Below are 17,097 nucleotides of genomic sequence, written 5' to 3'. Positions count from 1 at the left end.
AATTCCAGATTTTTTTCTTATTGAATTCAAATTCCACCATCTGCCATGGCGGGATTTGAACACGGGTCCCCAGAACATTAGTTGAGTTTCTGGATTAATAATCTAGCAATAATACCACTAGGCCATCGCCTCCTATATGATTTTGCTAAGATGGGGATGAATGGTATGGCGAGTGGTAACTTTTCAATCTAAATTTTGTTAGCTTTTACATAATGGGTGGGATTCTCTGGTCCAGCCGCTGTCAATGGAATTTCTCATTGAAACCACCCCATGCCGCCAGGTAACCTGCGAGTCAGAATGCGCTATTGGCAGGGCCAGAGAATCCTGCTGGCATGAATGGCCGAAAGATCCACCCTCTATCTAGCACTTCAAACTGTTAGTTTTCAAATATAATAGGAAACAGGAAAAATACATTTGCATACACTTGCCTGTAATTCATCACCTTCACAATTAAAGCTCAGGAATTTTCCCATTGCCAGACTCTAGAATGGTGATTAAGACTAACGGCAATATTACCAATTTTTCAATAATTTTCAATAAGGCTCCTGGAATTTTAGTTGAGCATGCAATTTCAATGTTTGCATAACCAACAAACAGGTTACAAGAAAATTTGCATGCGCTGGTGAGTGAGTATTTAACCAAAGCTTTCTCTCCACAACATGTTCTGATGAACAATTTCTCGATTTATAGATTTAGTCATTAACTACATCTTTGTAATTGAATAGAATGTTGAGGGAACAAAAAACAGGCTTGACTTTTCCTCCATTCTCAGCATTTGAACCCTTCAACAGAGTGTCAAGTTTTAAGCCCCTGATTTTCACAATTAGACATACGTCAGTCCTTCACTGAAATTTTTTCAACCATGGAAACTGAGGAGTGACATGAGTGAACCTTCAGTTGAGAACCAGTATTTCAATTATAGCAGGTAAAAGGGATCACTTGTCAGTGGCACAGATGTCTCTAAAGGCAAAGGCAATTAGCTTTTACAGGGCTGAAACAAAAATTATTGAACTGGAGAAAACAAAAAAGAGAAGTCAAAAGGAGAAAATTAGTTACGAAGAGTTGCCAAGGCAAAATCCAGAAACCAAAGTCAAAGATTAGAAATGGCAGAAGAAAATTAAAATAAAAGCAAAATACTGCGAATGCTGGAAGTCTGAAATAAAAACAGAAAACCCTGGATAAACACAGCAGGTCTGGCAACATCGGTGGAGAGAAACAGTTAACGTTTCGCGTCTAAAGGACCCTTCTCCAGAAGAAAATTAAAATACTGACAAGTAGGAGAAAAAGCAGTGAGAATGTGATAATGAGAATACAAAATGAAAATAGCATGGTAGGAACTAAAACCCAAACATTGGCATCAATATAAACAGCATGAGTAATAGACCATATACCAGGAATATTAATATACAGCTGCGTGGTTGTAAAGTTATTTCTGAGTGAATCAGCACAAAGGTCAATCTGACTCAAACACACTAAAGCCAAGAAATGTGAGACTCTTCAGTATTTCATTCCTTGGCGAGAATCTTACGCTGCTCGCCTTCAACGAGTTTCAGCTTGACATTTAAGAGTATAACTATAGCCCATGACTGTACCATCAGTTTTATTCTTCCATTTTGCTTAATGACTGCAGGAACCACTCGAAGCATTGCTAGTGTCCAAGTCAGGCGCTGCCTTTAGGATTGGGTGGGGGACATCAGAAACCATTTCCTTGGCCTTGGAATACCCATGACCAAAGATTTATGAGTGCACGCAATGAGTAGAGCTCCTACCTCGGCCACCTTCCAAAAGCTTTTTTACGGAAATGCTGGCAAGTGCCTCAGAATGATGGCAGGTTGTGCTGGGTGGTTTGCTCCCTTTGCTGTGCAGCAGTGTTTGCAGAATAAGGCAATCCTCAAGCTGTCTCAGCATCAGATTCCAGTGTTCCATATCGAGAGACAGTGCTTCCCAAGAATCAGTCATTCCATCTGAAGCCATAACTTCCAGCTGTTGGGAAAACAAAAGAGGAAACAAAGTTAGATATAAGGCAGCGAAGGAGTAGAAAAACTGGATGAAAGTTCAACTTATCTTTAAGAAAGTTAACAAAAAAAAAATCCCAGCAACAGAAATTAGTTCAGGTTGCCCAGTTTTTCAAATCCATCATTCAGACACCGGTGGTCATTATTTCAACTGCCCGATTCCTGCCAAGTTTTCTTCAGTCTCGGCAGTCCTTTTACTTATGCAGATTTTTATATTGTTCAATTCTCTCCACAAAGCACTGCCAATTTAGATTCTAGACTGAAACTGAACCCTTGCAGCTCCCTCAAGGATCAGGGATATGAAGAAGTAATTTCTTCTGTTTTATTTCCAAATAACAGCCAGCCAATTTTCAAACAGGAGTGAATAATAATCCTCAGGCACAGCACGGGATTTAAAAAATATCCACCGGAACGAACAAAAACATTGGCGGTGGCACACACCAGCTCTGCAAAATAACCATCTTCCACCAGCAGATCACATAATGATAATTGCTGCAACTGGCACTATCGAATGAATGGGTTACTGCTTTGTTTACACGTGTAACAACTGACAACAATTCTACTTACCTCTTTTTCAGCCAGGCTATTTGTTGCACTGATAGCTACACTCCTTCCCACAAGTGCAGCTAACAGTGCAGCTCCAATATTCTCTGCCTGTGCACAAGCAGTGCGCATTTGTTGCCACCATGGAGACACTGACTGAAGGTCCCATGAAGTATCTATGGCACCTGCAAGGAAACATGAATTTCAAATTAGAAATAGATTAAAATTCCAGACTTTGTGGTTTTTAATGCAACCACCTATGGACGAGTCAGTATTACCAGGCAAATACACACAAGCGCTAGCTACAACTAGTTTTGCATGCATACCACTGGTACTTAGCACTCAAAAATGAATCCATTGGTTACACAGTTACATATGCTTAATTTTACACTGCTAACTTTGAAGCAAAATAAATGCTGATAACTTAAATAAAATATATATGTGGGGGAAGAGTTGAGGGTTGGTGGCGGGGGGGGGGGGGAGGCAAGGGGTTCTACAAACTGGAGGAATAGGAAGGACATTGAAGCTATAGATGAGGCCACTCAGTCCTATGTTCTAACCATTCCATGGTTCTACCATTACAAATCACTGATCAGGCCTTCTCTGGAATATTATGTTCAACTCTTGACATCACACTTTAGGAAAGACCTTAAGGCCTTGGAGGGGGTATTGAGGACGTTTACCAGGATGATTCCAGGGAATTGGAACTTCAGTCATGTGGGAAGACTGAAGAAGTTGGAATTGTTCTCCTTACAGCAGAGAAGGTTAAGGGCCATAGAGGTATCAAAAATTATCAGGGCTCATGACAGATAGGAAGAAATAGTTTCCTCTTGCAAGCAGGCCAGTAACCACAAGCCACAGATTAAAAATAATTGATTTTAAAAAAACATGGGAAATAAGGGCTCCACCATAACCTCATGTATGATGACGTACAACTTCTATGGTTCTGTGAGATTCAATATTAAAAAGGGCTAAAGCTCTCATTTTTCTTGACTGCAAGATAAATAAACAGTGGGTAAATAGTCCTGGGTGGTGATACCGCATCAGAATCAAAACTCATTTTATAGAAGTATTTCATGGGAACACCTAGGATCTTTCAGTTAGTATTCATAGGAAAGAAAAGTGATGGACAAGTTTGATTATTCCAAAAATAGACCAAATTACAATAAACTATTTATCTCTACACCCAAAATAAATTTCCAAAGTAGTTTCTGTACAAAACTTTGACAGGAACAAAAATGACTGATATAAAAAGATATATTGGGTCATTATTATTTTTTATCTTCTTTATCGCTGTTGTAGGTAATGAAAGAAAAGCTGCAATCATTGTAAATTTCTAGGTGAACTGAGGTGGGGGTAGGTGGTCTTCTTGAACCACTGCAGTCTTTGTGGTGATAGTGCTAATAAGGAATTCAGGATACTGATCCAGCAATAATGAACAAACAGTAGTGTACATTCAAATCAGGATGGTGTGTGATTTGAAGGAAGCATGAAAGCACTCTCAAAACATTGCTGCTTTTATCCTCTTCTTTGACAAGAGATTGCAGGGGAGGTAAGTGCTTTTGAATTAAGCTTGGTGAGTTGCTGCAGTGTATTCTATAGAGTGTACATACTGCAGTCATACATATTGCAGTCACAGTGTGACAATAAGGGAGAAGTGGATACTGAGTCCAGTAACAGGAGTGCTGATCAAGGACTCTGCCCTTGAGAATGGGAGCCGAGTGTTGTCGTAATTGCATTCAGCCAGAAAAGTGGTGAGTGTTCCATAACACTCATCAAGTGAGCTCTGTTGATGATTCAAAGGCTTTGGGAGGCCAGATGGACCAGTCCAAGTGCCCAGTCTCTGTCCTCTTGCAGCCAAGATGTTGAAATGACTGGCTCAGTTAGGATTCGGCGAATAGTAAACCCCAAAATCTTTCAAACAAATAATTTCAATAACTTTGACAAAATAAACCACAAACGGCTTATTGATAACCAATATCAGGGACTTCACCTTTCATCTTGTTTAAGAGAGATAACGTAATGTGGAGGTAGCTAATTGATTCCTGATTCTTGAGAATTTCTTTCTCCCTGAAGAGCCACATACTGAGCAGCAAAGACTGGAGAGAGACAGAGCAATAGAGGGGAAAAACATTATTAAAAACTGCCCAGCAGCTTGCCATTACGTAATCTCCAATATATATATATCAAAAATAATTCAAGTGCTATCATGTTCCAATGTTGACACAAAAGAATAACACCAAAACATAGTTAAATTGTTAGCAAGGGAAATATTCATGAATTAATTTCAATATGATTAAAACCACAATTAGTAGGTGAAAAAAAAGACCATTATAATAGGCTGCTAAAATGCAGTCAATTAATGCACATCCTAGTTCAATCAAAATGGCCAAGACTTTTGTCATTTTCATTAAAACTAAGTACTTTGTACTTCGACAAATACTTTGCTAAGAGGCTTCCCATCAGAAAAGTCATGGGAAATTAACAACATTCAGTACTAATGTTCAATACTGCTTCCGGTTCATTGATAAATCATCAAAATCATCAACTAAAAAAAAGTTTAATTATCTGAATTTACAGAATATTTCGAACAACAATGGAGTTGACAGGTTTGAGCAATATTGATAGGCCTGAATTTTTAGGATTGCCATTTTACACTCTAACAATCATAGATTGGCATTAGGCAGGATGCCGGTTCCTCACTCGGGAGGAGGACCCATCTCAGAGAGCTGCCAGCCAATCAGATTTGCCAACAGCTCTCCAGCCCTTGCAGCGCTGCAGTGATCAGACAAAGAACTCCACCAGGACGCCTGAGATCAGGTCTGGCAACCCAAGGAAAATGCAAGTGTCAGGGGTTCCAGGGCAGGATGGGTAGGGAAGGCATGGGAGTTGTGAGTGAGGAAATTGGGATTCCAGGGTGGAGGGAGGTCCAGAGTTCACTGGAAGGTTGGGTGGGAAACAGCCTTCACGTGGCCATTAATTGGCCATTTAAGGGCCTCAATTGGGCAAGGGCAGGCTTCCAGTCCAAGGCCTTGCCTGCCCCAGCATAAAGTCATTGTGAGATGGGGATGGACGGAAACCTGAAGGGAAACCTGTCCCTGCAATTTCACGCTCTCACCTCTGCCTAAAAAACCCATGGTAAAATTCAGGCCATAGAAATGGGTGCTCAGTACGGTTGCAGACCTTTAAAGCAGAATGTTTCATAACCTTTTAATATTTGTAAATTGAGCGAAGAGAGTTATTTTCAGTGCATGACTGCTAGCAATTTTGCCATGGGCTAGGTTTCCTTATACACAGTTCATCAAGTTTCACATACCAGTAATACCATATTACAAACTGAAAACAAATTCAGAGGAGGGGATTAAACTTAAATATATGATCTTCAGTAAACCTACATTTCTTTTTCAATTTTCTTGTCATCTATATGCAGTCAAATCAGTTAGAAACTTACTAAAAACTGCTGAGGCTTGGCTCCCGCAGACTCCAGCAAACGGCACATTTCCTCTGCAGAACTTTCCCCACACAGACATTTCCAGAAAAAGAAATTGCCTGCAACAGAAGGGAAAGATGCGAAAGAACATTTAAACCTCATTTCACTTGGACTGTTAAACTTGATATTACTGTTATTCACTCAAATGCCAAGCAGCATATATTAACCGTAATGAAGAAATGCCATCAAGTGTACCAAATGGAAAGTCAAGAAAGAACCAATTTATAGATACAGCTTAGAGACTTGAGGAAAAAGTGCATGCACATAAATCTCGTACAAATTTGTGTTTGAGAATTTTCCAAGCAATTGAATGTTATAGATTGCTGCACCACCTACTGTGAGAGGTAACTTCAGAGATCATTAGTAAGTAATGCATAGTCAAACCTAGCTTCCAATTTAATTATGCAAATGTGTTAAATATTACATTAATCCTTCTATTTGTCAATGCCATACAACGTTCCATTAAGTACATTTATCAAGTTTCACTTTTTTAAAATACCATAAATTTCTCTGCACTTTGTACTGTGACATTATGGCCTTTTTTTCCCTTCATAAATGCCAAGCTTTTTCTCAACTTGAGATTTGCTTCTATTTCATATTATTTTAAAATATTTTTCACCATACTTGGCTCTCCGATTATAGTGTGCATTTTCTATTAAATGGCAAAAAAAAGTTTGTGGTAATGTATTATGCCATGACATGTCAAAAACTCATGATAGGTGTTGCTGATGGATACAGATCTACTATCCAGTTTCACATAACCATTTTTCTTTATGTAACATGTTATGTTTATATAAATATTGCAATCTGGAAAATGCACTTAAATGCTGTCAGAAATATTCATAATGATTAATAATGCTCCTCAAGGTAAATGGTTTATCACTTTGGTTAAATGATAATTACCAAGTGGTTGGATTTTTATGCAATAAGTTTGTATGTATTCAGCACACTACAAAAGACATCTAATGTACACAAATCACAAGAATGTATGCAGACTCACCCAAAGCCACACATTCAACTTCATTCATTTTCTTCACATTGACAACTTCTTTTTCATATTCGAGATATTCAAGGAATGTTTGGATTGGAAGTTTGCAGTTTTGATCCTCCTCAAAATGAACTGTACTTCTGGTGTTTCCTTGTCTATAATTATCGAGCAGTGTTTGAATTTTCACAACTTCTTTTTCTTCCAGTCTTAGCAACGTAGCCAAGTCCTGCACGACAAACATCACAAAAAAAAAGACAGAAGGAGCAAATGGGATATAAATTTTAACCGTGGTCTATAAATGCTTGATTTCTACAGAGTATTCTGAGACCCAAATTCCTCATTCTTTGCAAAATATTCCTATATTCAAAATATTCATTGGGAGGACATGTGAGAATAGAATTTAAAACAAATTCTAGCTTCAACTTGATTTTTAAAAAAAATAATATCTAACAAGACTATTCCCATTCAATTGCACTGAATGCACCATCATTCAACTACTCACGTTGCTGGTTTTGGCTTCACCCTGCTCAAGGTCCTCAGAGTTGAGCTTGCTTACACATGAATAAAGGTGAAGTAGTTTCAACTGGCTGAGACAAAATTGCAACAATCCTTCATCCACACTTTCAGGATCTAATAAAGATACAAGTGAGGGAGAGCTATTACAATCAATGGACAATCAGTAATAACTCATGATAAATGCTTTGCTGGTCATTTTTGCTTCAATAAATAAGTGCTCAGAGTATAACACCCCCAAAAAACATGTACAGCTGAGCCCATGTTTAATCAATGATGTGTGCTGAATTAGCAGATCTCAAATGGGTTGCAGTACAAGTACTAGAGTGCCACTGTTCGGAATGGAATAATTGGCCAGGACTCTGGACCTTATTACCATCCGATTACAAATGTGTCACTATCGTGCTCTGCTCTGATACCCTGCTTCCCTGCATCACCTGCTAATGTTCAGCATCCTTGACCAGGGCCTGAACATGTCACCCAAAAAATCATGTTTCTATGTATTGTTGAGGGAAGACTGCATTGTCAAAAGCTATCATCCTTCAGCTGAGATTCAAATCAATATTCTATTTGCCAGTGTGGCTCATTTTGCAGGACCCAACAGTAACAACTTTCATTTACAGAATGCATTTAATTAATAAAACAATAAAGTGCTTTGCATGGGAAAATGAGGGTAGCAAGTGGAAGTAGGAGAGTTTGCAGAGCTGACACAGATGAACAAAAATGTTAGGATTGAGAAGGCTTTCACAGCAGGGATCAGGTAGTTAAGCAAATAACACTAAATCTCCAGAGATGGGGCCAAGTTGGTTAGATTCCACCATCAAATGAGAAGTGATTGGATGGGAAAATGCACTGGAGGTTAAAATTGTATGCACAAGGCTAAAACAGATTTTCAAATTAGTAACAAGACATGAAAGCATGTGTAAACAAAGGATTTCAATTCAGTGGAGTAAAGGATTAAAAAGCCAGTGGAGAGCAATGAATTTAATGTGGTGGGAGAATGGAACCTAGTATGGTACAAGATGCAGACAGTGGTGCTTTAGTCAGGTTGAAGTTTTGCAAGGTATACTCAAGGTAATTAGGAGAACTTTGGAAAGGACAAAGATAGAGGAAATAGAAGCATAAATGAAGGTTTCAATGGAGACAAGGGAGAGAGTCAACTTGAAATGTAGTCATTTCATGGTAAGCTTGAAGATCAAACCAAGGGTGTATACTGTCTGATTCAGCCTGAGCAGGTGATCGTGGAATCAAGCGTCATGGTATTGTTTCAAGATAATTCACTTGGAGAACAGTGTGAAGTAACTGTTCTACAACAGTGTTCTATTTGAGAGAACACGATCAAATTTACTCTTAATTTTCTCCACTCTAAGTATAGCAATCATAGCTTATTTATTCTCTGCATGCAACTCAAGTCCCTCATCCCTGGTAACACTCTAATAAATCTGTTTCAGAACCTTTCCATCCGCCCTGAAACAAGGTACCCAGGATTGGTCGCATTATTTTAGCTGTGGTTTAAAATAAATGAAAAATGTCAGTTTGAAATGTGACCAATGTTTACAAATGTCTTATTGCCAAACTTATTTAATAACCACTTAAGTCACAAAAAAAAAGTATGGAAATAGAGTAACACATTTCCCAATACTGCTAGAGCAAAGACGAAAACAATGAGAATGCAAAAAAAAATGCTAAGCATATATTTAATCATTGCATATTTACTTATTTCAGTTTACACCTACCTTGATTCATTAAGTTGTCCAACAATGCCTGGATTAAATTTGTTAAACACGATAATGGGATATTTTTACTCGCCAGCATTTTTTCTAAGGCCTGTATTTATAAGAAATAAAATGTTGAAATTACAAAAAGGTAGGACGAGAATTTGAGTAATTACTTTTATAAAACCGTGTAATTACCTGTTTTTTCATGGCAGGATACTTAATATCAAGAAGGTGTGTCTTTATTTCAGTTTCTAAATTTTCTGGAAATATAGACACAGAATGACAGATTATAACATCAGTGAAATGAAAGGTGCAAGCATTCATAGCAATAAACACTGTTGCTGACTTGAACATTATGGGATAGGAATCTGTCTTGGGCGGTAATGTAAGTGGGGCAGTATTGATTCACCACTGCGATACACAGTCCCTGATTTTTCAGTGACATTCAATGGAATTAGGTATCAGGTGCTGCTTACATCAGACGGCTGACTCAATACTGTTTCCATCCCAGACACGTTTCTGCTCCTGCTTCACTTAACATTTATCAAAATATCTAAAATTAATTATTAAAAATAATCACATGAATAAATAGGCTGTGAATATTAACACCAACATGGTTCGAGTTCTGCACAGCCTAACTCCTCAATGCTGTGAGTCCTGCAGGTTTTTCTGCACATGATTTGAAGCAATAGTGCCTCAAACCTTGGCATCATGAACTTTATGAATACACCAAATTTAAATCTATTGTTATATCCTGTTAATTTACATTTATAAAGTTGTCAGTATGAAAACATATTGACAATTATGCCCATGTCCTCAAAATCCAACTTGCACATTTAGTTGTATTCTGATTAAGCTCAATCACTTGCAGATTCTTGGAACAATGGTTCACAATTTTATACAGAGCATCATGCCAATATTATTTTCATTTAAAAAGGTACTAAAATCTAACCCTCCTGCTAATACTAAAAAGTCTGATTAATGATATAAACTATGCATTACAACTGCAGGTAATTAAATATAATAGCTACCAGGATTAGTGGCTTTGGCCTTCAACAAAGCAGTTAGCCGTTTCAGTAGATGCATATCCTTTGCTCTTTCACTCTTCTTATCACTGAAAAGCAATACAATGCATCAAAGTATTTTTTTAAAAATCTCAGTGCAAGGATTTCTCATCCATTAAAATCAAAACACCAAGAAAATTTACATTTTACAAATATTTACTTATGTAGAATCCATACTTTTAGCATGCATTGGGTAGAAATTTTGAAGTACTAAATAAAAAACTGCATTTCAATAATTCTAAACATATGTAGAAATATTCCTTCCACGTCAACAACTTGGGCTTATTAACCTCTTTAAGACTGCAGTGACAAAGTTGAACCTTTTGCATTTTAAGACACAAGTCGTGATTCAAACACTAATGGCATAAAATTTTGCTCAGTACGCTGTAATTTCCTGCCAATTATAAGATTCTAAATATGAAGAAATGGTCATAAGATGGTGAAACAGGTTTCCAACTGGCCTTGGCCCTACAAATATTAGCAATTACCTACTATGGAGAGGAAAAGCTTTTAAGAAAATTTAAACTGGTTGCCTAATGGTCCGTAATCAGCTCACTTACAATGAACAGCACATCTCACATCGCTCCTTCTACAATGGTTAACCCTATTAATGTTCAAGTGGCTGGTTTACAGGGAATGGAAAATAATCACAAGATATCAGAGGCCGGAGCGCATTTTTATAGGAAAAGGACAACTAAAAAGTGACTTGTTGGAGGACTTTAAAACTATGAAGCAATTTGATACAGTAGGTGTAGAGATGGTTTCAATTTTGAGAGAAGTTCAGAACTACTGGCCATAAATAAGAGATGGTCATTAATAAAATCAATAAGGAATTCAGGTGTAGCTTCTTTACAGAATGTAAAAGTTGCTACCCGAAGCGAATTTGGTGAATAAAATTGGTGCATTTAAGTGGAAGCTAGATAAGTACATGAGGGAGAAAGGAATAAAAGTATATGTGGATAGAGTGAGATCAAGTGAGATGGGAGAAGAATCTTGTGGAACATCAGCATCGATCCACTGTACTGAAGGGTCTAGTCCTGTGCTGCAAGATTCTATGCAATTCTACAATGGCACTGGCCAGGTACTACATCCGCAAGTGATGCTGTAATTATTACTCTTTTTCTTTGCAGGGAACAAAATTAAAATAGATACCTAAGAGCAAGATGGAAAGGAACATTGATGGTTTTCACGTTGCCATCTACTGGATCAATTAGACAAATTTGATAGGTTTGTGGCTGCCAACCCTGGCTGGTTACATTGTTCAATCCCATTATCTTGTAGCCAGGATATAGTAACCTAAGAGGGGCACATTTTAAGAGTTATAAAATATCCACAATATACAATGTCAAAATTAGTCAAAGCATTTAGATATAAATATATTTTCTTTTGTAAATTTGACATCAGGACATTTCGCTAGGTGAATGATTTATAATTTGAGGCAATATTAACGATCTCGTCCCAACTCCATCTGACTCAAGCCAGAAATCAATTCTGGCTGAGAGGCCAACAGCCTAATTACGGATGTCTCCAAAACCACACTGAACACGACACCCACAGATACACAGCGTCAGCCTGGTACATATTGTTCTCCTATCTTGTCCTCCATGTACAGAGGTGCCCAGCTCCTACCTGTTACCTCCCTTTATCATCAATACTGAGGTTAGGAATTCCCCCAGTCCACCAGCTGGAGATTTTTGCAAGCAGCCTAAAAAAAATTAAAGAACAATTGATCTATCTAATCAGCCTACTGAAATCACCTATTTCATCCCCCATGAGGTATAGGCATTTTTATACCATTTATGAAATATAATGACTACAAATTCCTTCAAATGTCAGGAACTTAATGTTTATTGCTTGTTCAAATCATTAACATGGCACATTTGTTCCAAATTCTGATCTGTTCTTTGCTAAAGAAATTTGGGTTGTATCCTGGTCTGGAATATTACACACAGCAGAAAGACTTGCATTTTGGAACCCTTTTATCATTGAAAGTTTTATCAATATAATGATTCCTGTAATCTTAAAAGTTTGCATGTTGAGAAGAAACTCTTACAATAAAATATGTCCCTGCGTGCGTATTTTTTTAAGTGTATATCTCCAAATATAAAAAAATCATATATCTGTAAAAATGTAGTGTCATCCAAGAAAGCAAAAATGAAGTTTAATTGAAAAAAATTCACAAATGAGATGAACAGTGTATTTTGTTTGAAAGGAAATATAAGGGTGCCATTTAATTTGTGCCTATTCTGTTCGGTAATTTTATTGGATAACACAAGATGCACAGTTTGAAAGAGTACATAATTCTGTGGTGGAATATAAGGTGTTAAAATCTGGAGAATCTGCACATTATTCTCACAAAAAAATACAAATTAAGCCTCTTTCTCCTCCTTAAAAATGTACAATATTCTCTAAAACATGATAAATACTAAGTTGCAGAAGAGGTCTAAAATGACAATCCCTCTCCATTCCCCACCCATTCATTTTGTACAATAAAGCACTTAGCAAACTCGCACAATAAACATACTGATTTCAGATAATATTCCACAATACAGACCTGCAGTGCTTTCCTACATTAAACGCCCCAACCCTTGGACCTTGCTGGGTGCTCCACACTTCGAGGATTCCTCTCCTTGGGGCATAGATCACCAGGAATTGAGCCACTCGCCTGAGGCCTGTCGGACTGCTGAAAGGAGAGAAATTGCTTTTCTCTGCTTCTCTTTCGTGAAGATCTTCTAACACCTGGATCCAGCCTACCTGTGCGTCACGGTACCCTAGCAAACAAAACAAAAGCATTCGTGCCTGCAGCCAACAAAAGTGGATTGTGTTTCAGGTGAAACATTTGTTCAATTCTCTGACACATTTTCATTTCCTGCCAAATAGCAAGAGTGGCTTCCAACTAGATATTAGTGCCAAGGGTATAATTCTGAGATTGTTCAATGCATCGCATCTCTCCCTCTCTCCTATTATAATGCCTTTCACTCAGGGATGGTACGAGAGGACTGGACAATTGCAAATGTTACACCTTTATTGGTTGTAAAGATAAGCCTAACAACTGTAGCCCAGTCAGTTTAACCTTGGCTCAAGAAGGCTTTCAGAAATGATAATTAGGAACAAAATTAATAGTCACTGCAGGTTCCTTTTAGCTAACTTTCCCAATTCACACTAGCAGTTGTAATTGTCTTACAGTTGGGATTAGAGTGACCCCCAGATCTTACAGGACATAAAGTACAAAAGCAAGGAAGTTATATGAAACCTGTATTAAACACTAGTTCAGCTTCAACTGGAGTACTGCACCCTGTTCTGGGCATCACAATTTAGGAAGGTTGTGAAAACATTAGCGAGGGTGCAGAAAAGATTCAGGGCAACGTCTGTTACATAAAAAGATTGGAGAAGTTGATTCTGTCCTTCTTGAAGAAAAGATCGAAAGACGATTTGATGGAGGTATTCAAAATCAAGAGGGGTCTGGACAGAGTAGATAGGGAGAAACTGTACCCAATTGCAGGAGAATAGAGAACAAGAGGACAGATTTAAGGTAATTGGCAAAATAAGCAATGGTGACATGAGGAAAAACTTAATCACACAGCAAATGGTTAGGATCTGGAATACACTGCCTGAGTGTGTAGAGGATTAAATAGAGACATTCAAAAGGGAATTGGATCATTGTCCAAAAAGAAATAAGTTGCCAAACTACATAGAAAAAGGCAAGGATAAATTGCTCCTTCAGAAGGCCAGCACACTTACAACAGACTGAATGGCCTCCTTCAATGCTGTAAACCACCTTATGATTCTAATAATCAAAAGTAACCATTAGTTGGGTCACTATTGAGTTACCATGTGGGATCCAGTCCACATTCAGCTGCTTACTGTCAGGAATGTCCTATTTCTATCATATTTATAAACTTAATGTCATCAAAACTTTATATATCCAAAAGCAAAATTTACTATGTTGATGAAAATTCTGCAGTACATCTTCTGTAAAGAATCCAAATTATCTAGTAGGATGATTGGTTCCCAGTTACATAATATTCATTCATCACAACAGGAGAAAGTTCACTGCAAACAACTTGTTTTTAAAAGAACAATTGTAAGCATATTGAATAGTAACAAATAAAAAACCTCTGAAGTAGAAAACTGAAAATTACATCAGAACGTCATCTTTCAAACAATTACTGTTAAACTAATTGTAGACAAAATATCATCCCCACCTTTCCACATACGTATTGCTACACCTCTTGTGACATCTAATAAAGTGACACGGCCAAAATCATCTGTTACAGCTGCCAGGGTATTACAAGGTGACAGGCAGATACTTTCTCCACGCCGACGAGAATCTGGAATACCAAACCTGCAAAATAACAATTAGAAAAATACATGAGCATAGCTTACAAACAGCTGCAATAATAACGTCGCAATCATTTCCATCACTGTAACGTGGTGAAGAAGTACTCAAATACGGGTCTTTGGAAAAGCAGGCCAAACTCAATAGCATTCTGGTCAGACAGTACCTGTTGTCTGGAGTCCAGTTCAGGTTGGCAAGACACATTAAAAAGGCAGTGCAATAGAGCCACAAGGCCAATCTCTAGTGTCAATGGTCTGAGTTACTAGGGATGAGGAGAGAACCCAAATATTTCCAGCCTGGAAGGGAAGGAGCTGACGGAAAGGAAAAGATAAAATCCAGAATCCCAGACTGAATGTCAATGTTAATTTGGGGTCTATGAATTGATATAAAACATTAGTTAGCTTATGCTCAGAATACTTAGTGCAGTTCTGGTCATCACAATATAGAGATCATGAGATCATTACATAATAAGAAATAGCAGGAACAGGCATTTGGCACATCAAACCCACTCCACCATTCAATAAGATCATGGCTGATCTAATTATGGTCTTAATTCCACTTTCCTGCCTGCCTCCCATAACCTTGGACTTCCTTGTCGATCAAATACCTGCCCAATTCAGCCTTGAATGATCCAACCTCCACTGTTCTCTGTGGAAGTGAATTCCAAAGACAAAAGGCTCCTGAGAGAAGAAATTCAGCCCTCAGCTATGCCTTAATCAGAGGTCCTTTTCTTTAAATGTGCCCCCCTAGTTCTAGACTCCCCCCATGAGGAGAACCTTCCTCTCAGCATCTACCCTGTTAAGCCCCTTCCTAATCTTACATATTTTAATAAGATCATATTCTTCTAAACTCCAATGAGTATTGGTCCAATCTGCTCAATCTTCCCTAAAAAAACAATCTCTCCATCCCAGGAGTCAGTCTAGTGAACCTTTTGTGAGTATATCTCTCCTAAAGTACAGAGACCAAAACTATACACAGTAAAATCCAGTCTCACCAATATGCCCTGTACAGTTGCAGCAAGAGTTCCCTATTTTTATACTCTATCCTCCTTGCAGTAAGATCATACCATTTGCCTTCCTAATTACTTAGTGATTCATATACAAGGACAGTCAGATCTCTTCATACAACAGTATTTTGCCACCTCTCTCCATTTAAATAGTATTCTGCTTTTCTATTCTTCCTACCAAAATGGGCAACATCAACTTTTCACATATTATCCACCTGCCAACCTTTTGCCAACCCACTTAACCTATCTATATCCCATTTCAGATTATCTGCATCCTCCTCTCCGGTTATTTGGCTGATAGGGCAGTAATTGTCAGGATAGGCTGATTGTCTTGATTGGATTTGCCCAGGAATTATGATAAAGGAGTCTGGGACATTGGCTGATCGGTATAACCACGTCAGGCTAATGCTTGATAATCTGTAGGACAGCTCTCTCAATTTTGGCAGAAGTCCCTATAAGTTAAAGGAGAGGAGTTTGCAAGGTCAACCACGTTAGATGTCCCTTTGCCACATGCAAACCGATACCTAGGTTGGAGCCAAGAGTTCCACCCAGTATTATAGTTATTGTTCACAGGTTGATACAACTGAGTGGCCTATTATCCATGGTTGGTTAGAAGAAAAGACATCAATTAAATATAGAGAGAGAAAAGGGGTTAGGAGAAATTTCTTGGCACAGATGTTTGTTGGTGCACCCAATTTTTTGTCATGCATATGGTTGAGGCAGACCATTTACTCTATAAGAGAAAACTGAATTAATACTTGAAGTAGAGTAAATACAACACTATGAGGAGTGAACCCTGTTGGTGATTAGAATTGTACAGCACTAAAATAGATGAGCCAAATGAAAATTTTCTGTGTTGTACATTTCTATGGTTCTATAGAAATTAAGTATTATATTTACATAGTGGTGAGCTTACTGCCACACAAAATGCTTGAGCTGAACAGTATAGATGTATTTAAGGAGAAGTACATCAGAGAAAACAAGTAGGCAGATATGATGATATGGTGAAATGAAGTAAATACGAGTGGGAACAGGTTCATGTGGAGCATAAACACTGGCACAACTTTTATTATATGTAGTGCATAACATCAGTGCCTTTCACGTCACAAAGCACTTCACAGCCAATTGAGTATTTTTGAAGTGTAGTCACCAATAAGATGGAAAAAGCACAACCATGTCCTTAACTTCACCAATCTCTATGTTGCAGATGCATCTGTCCATGACAGGTAGGAGTGATCACTGCACAGTCCTTATGGAGACAAAGTCCGGTCTTCACACTAACGACATTCTCCGTTGTGTTGTGTGCCACATCCACTATATAAATGGAATATATTGCTATAAACAGAAGTAGTGAGCTATATTCAGAGATAAGCAATCCCACAAGCAAGGGATCAAATCAAATCTCTGCAGCCCTGTCACAT

At 38.0% G+C, this 17,097-nt stretch overlaps 1 protein-coding gene across 2 annotated transcripts in view; it reads right to left on the bottom strand.

Moving 5' to 3' along the window:
* Nucleotides 1-17,097, bottom strand: part of rab3gap2 (RAB3 GTPase activating protein subunit 2 (non-catalytic)) — a 90,728-nt gene that overhangs the window by 28,079 nt on the left and 45,552 nt on the right. For both annotated transcript variants that reach the window (XM_078229761.1, XM_078229762.1), the window contains exons 13-24: nt 14,537-14,676; nt 12,886-13,102; nt 11,484-11,627; nt 10,299-10,381; nt 9,463-9,527; nt 9,286-9,376; nt 7,539-7,666; nt 7,049-7,262; nt 6,010-6,107; nt 4,552-4,657; nt 2,583-2,743; nt 1,770-1,983 (exon numbers count right to left, since the gene is read on the bottom strand). In XM_078229761.1, the coding sequence (XP_078085887.1) occupies nt 1,770-1,983; nt 2,583-2,743; nt 4,552-4,657; nt 6,010-6,107; nt 7,049-7,262; nt 7,539-7,666; nt 9,286-9,376; nt 9,463-9,527; nt 10,299-10,381; nt 11,484-11,627; nt 12,886-13,102; nt 14,537-14,676 (1,661 nt within the window). The remainder of the gene's footprint in view (nt 1-1,769; nt 1,984-2,582; nt 2,744-4,551; nt 4,658-6,009; nt 6,108-7,048; nt 7,263-7,538; nt 7,667-9,285; nt 9,377-9,462; nt 9,528-10,298; nt 10,382-11,483; nt 11,628-12,885; nt 13,103-14,536; nt 14,677-17,097) is intronic.

This window comes from Mustelus asterias, chromosome 15, assembly GCF_964213995.1.
Source record: "Mustelus asterias chromosome 15, sMusAst1.hap1.1, whole genome shotgun sequence".
NCBI classification, from domain to species: Eukaryota; Metazoa; Chordata; class Chondrichthyes; order Carcharhiniformes; family Triakidae; genus Mustelus; species Mustelus asterias.
The sequence above is the reverse complement of the archived record's forward strand: the minus strand, read 5'-3'. Positions and strand labels throughout refer to the sequence as shown.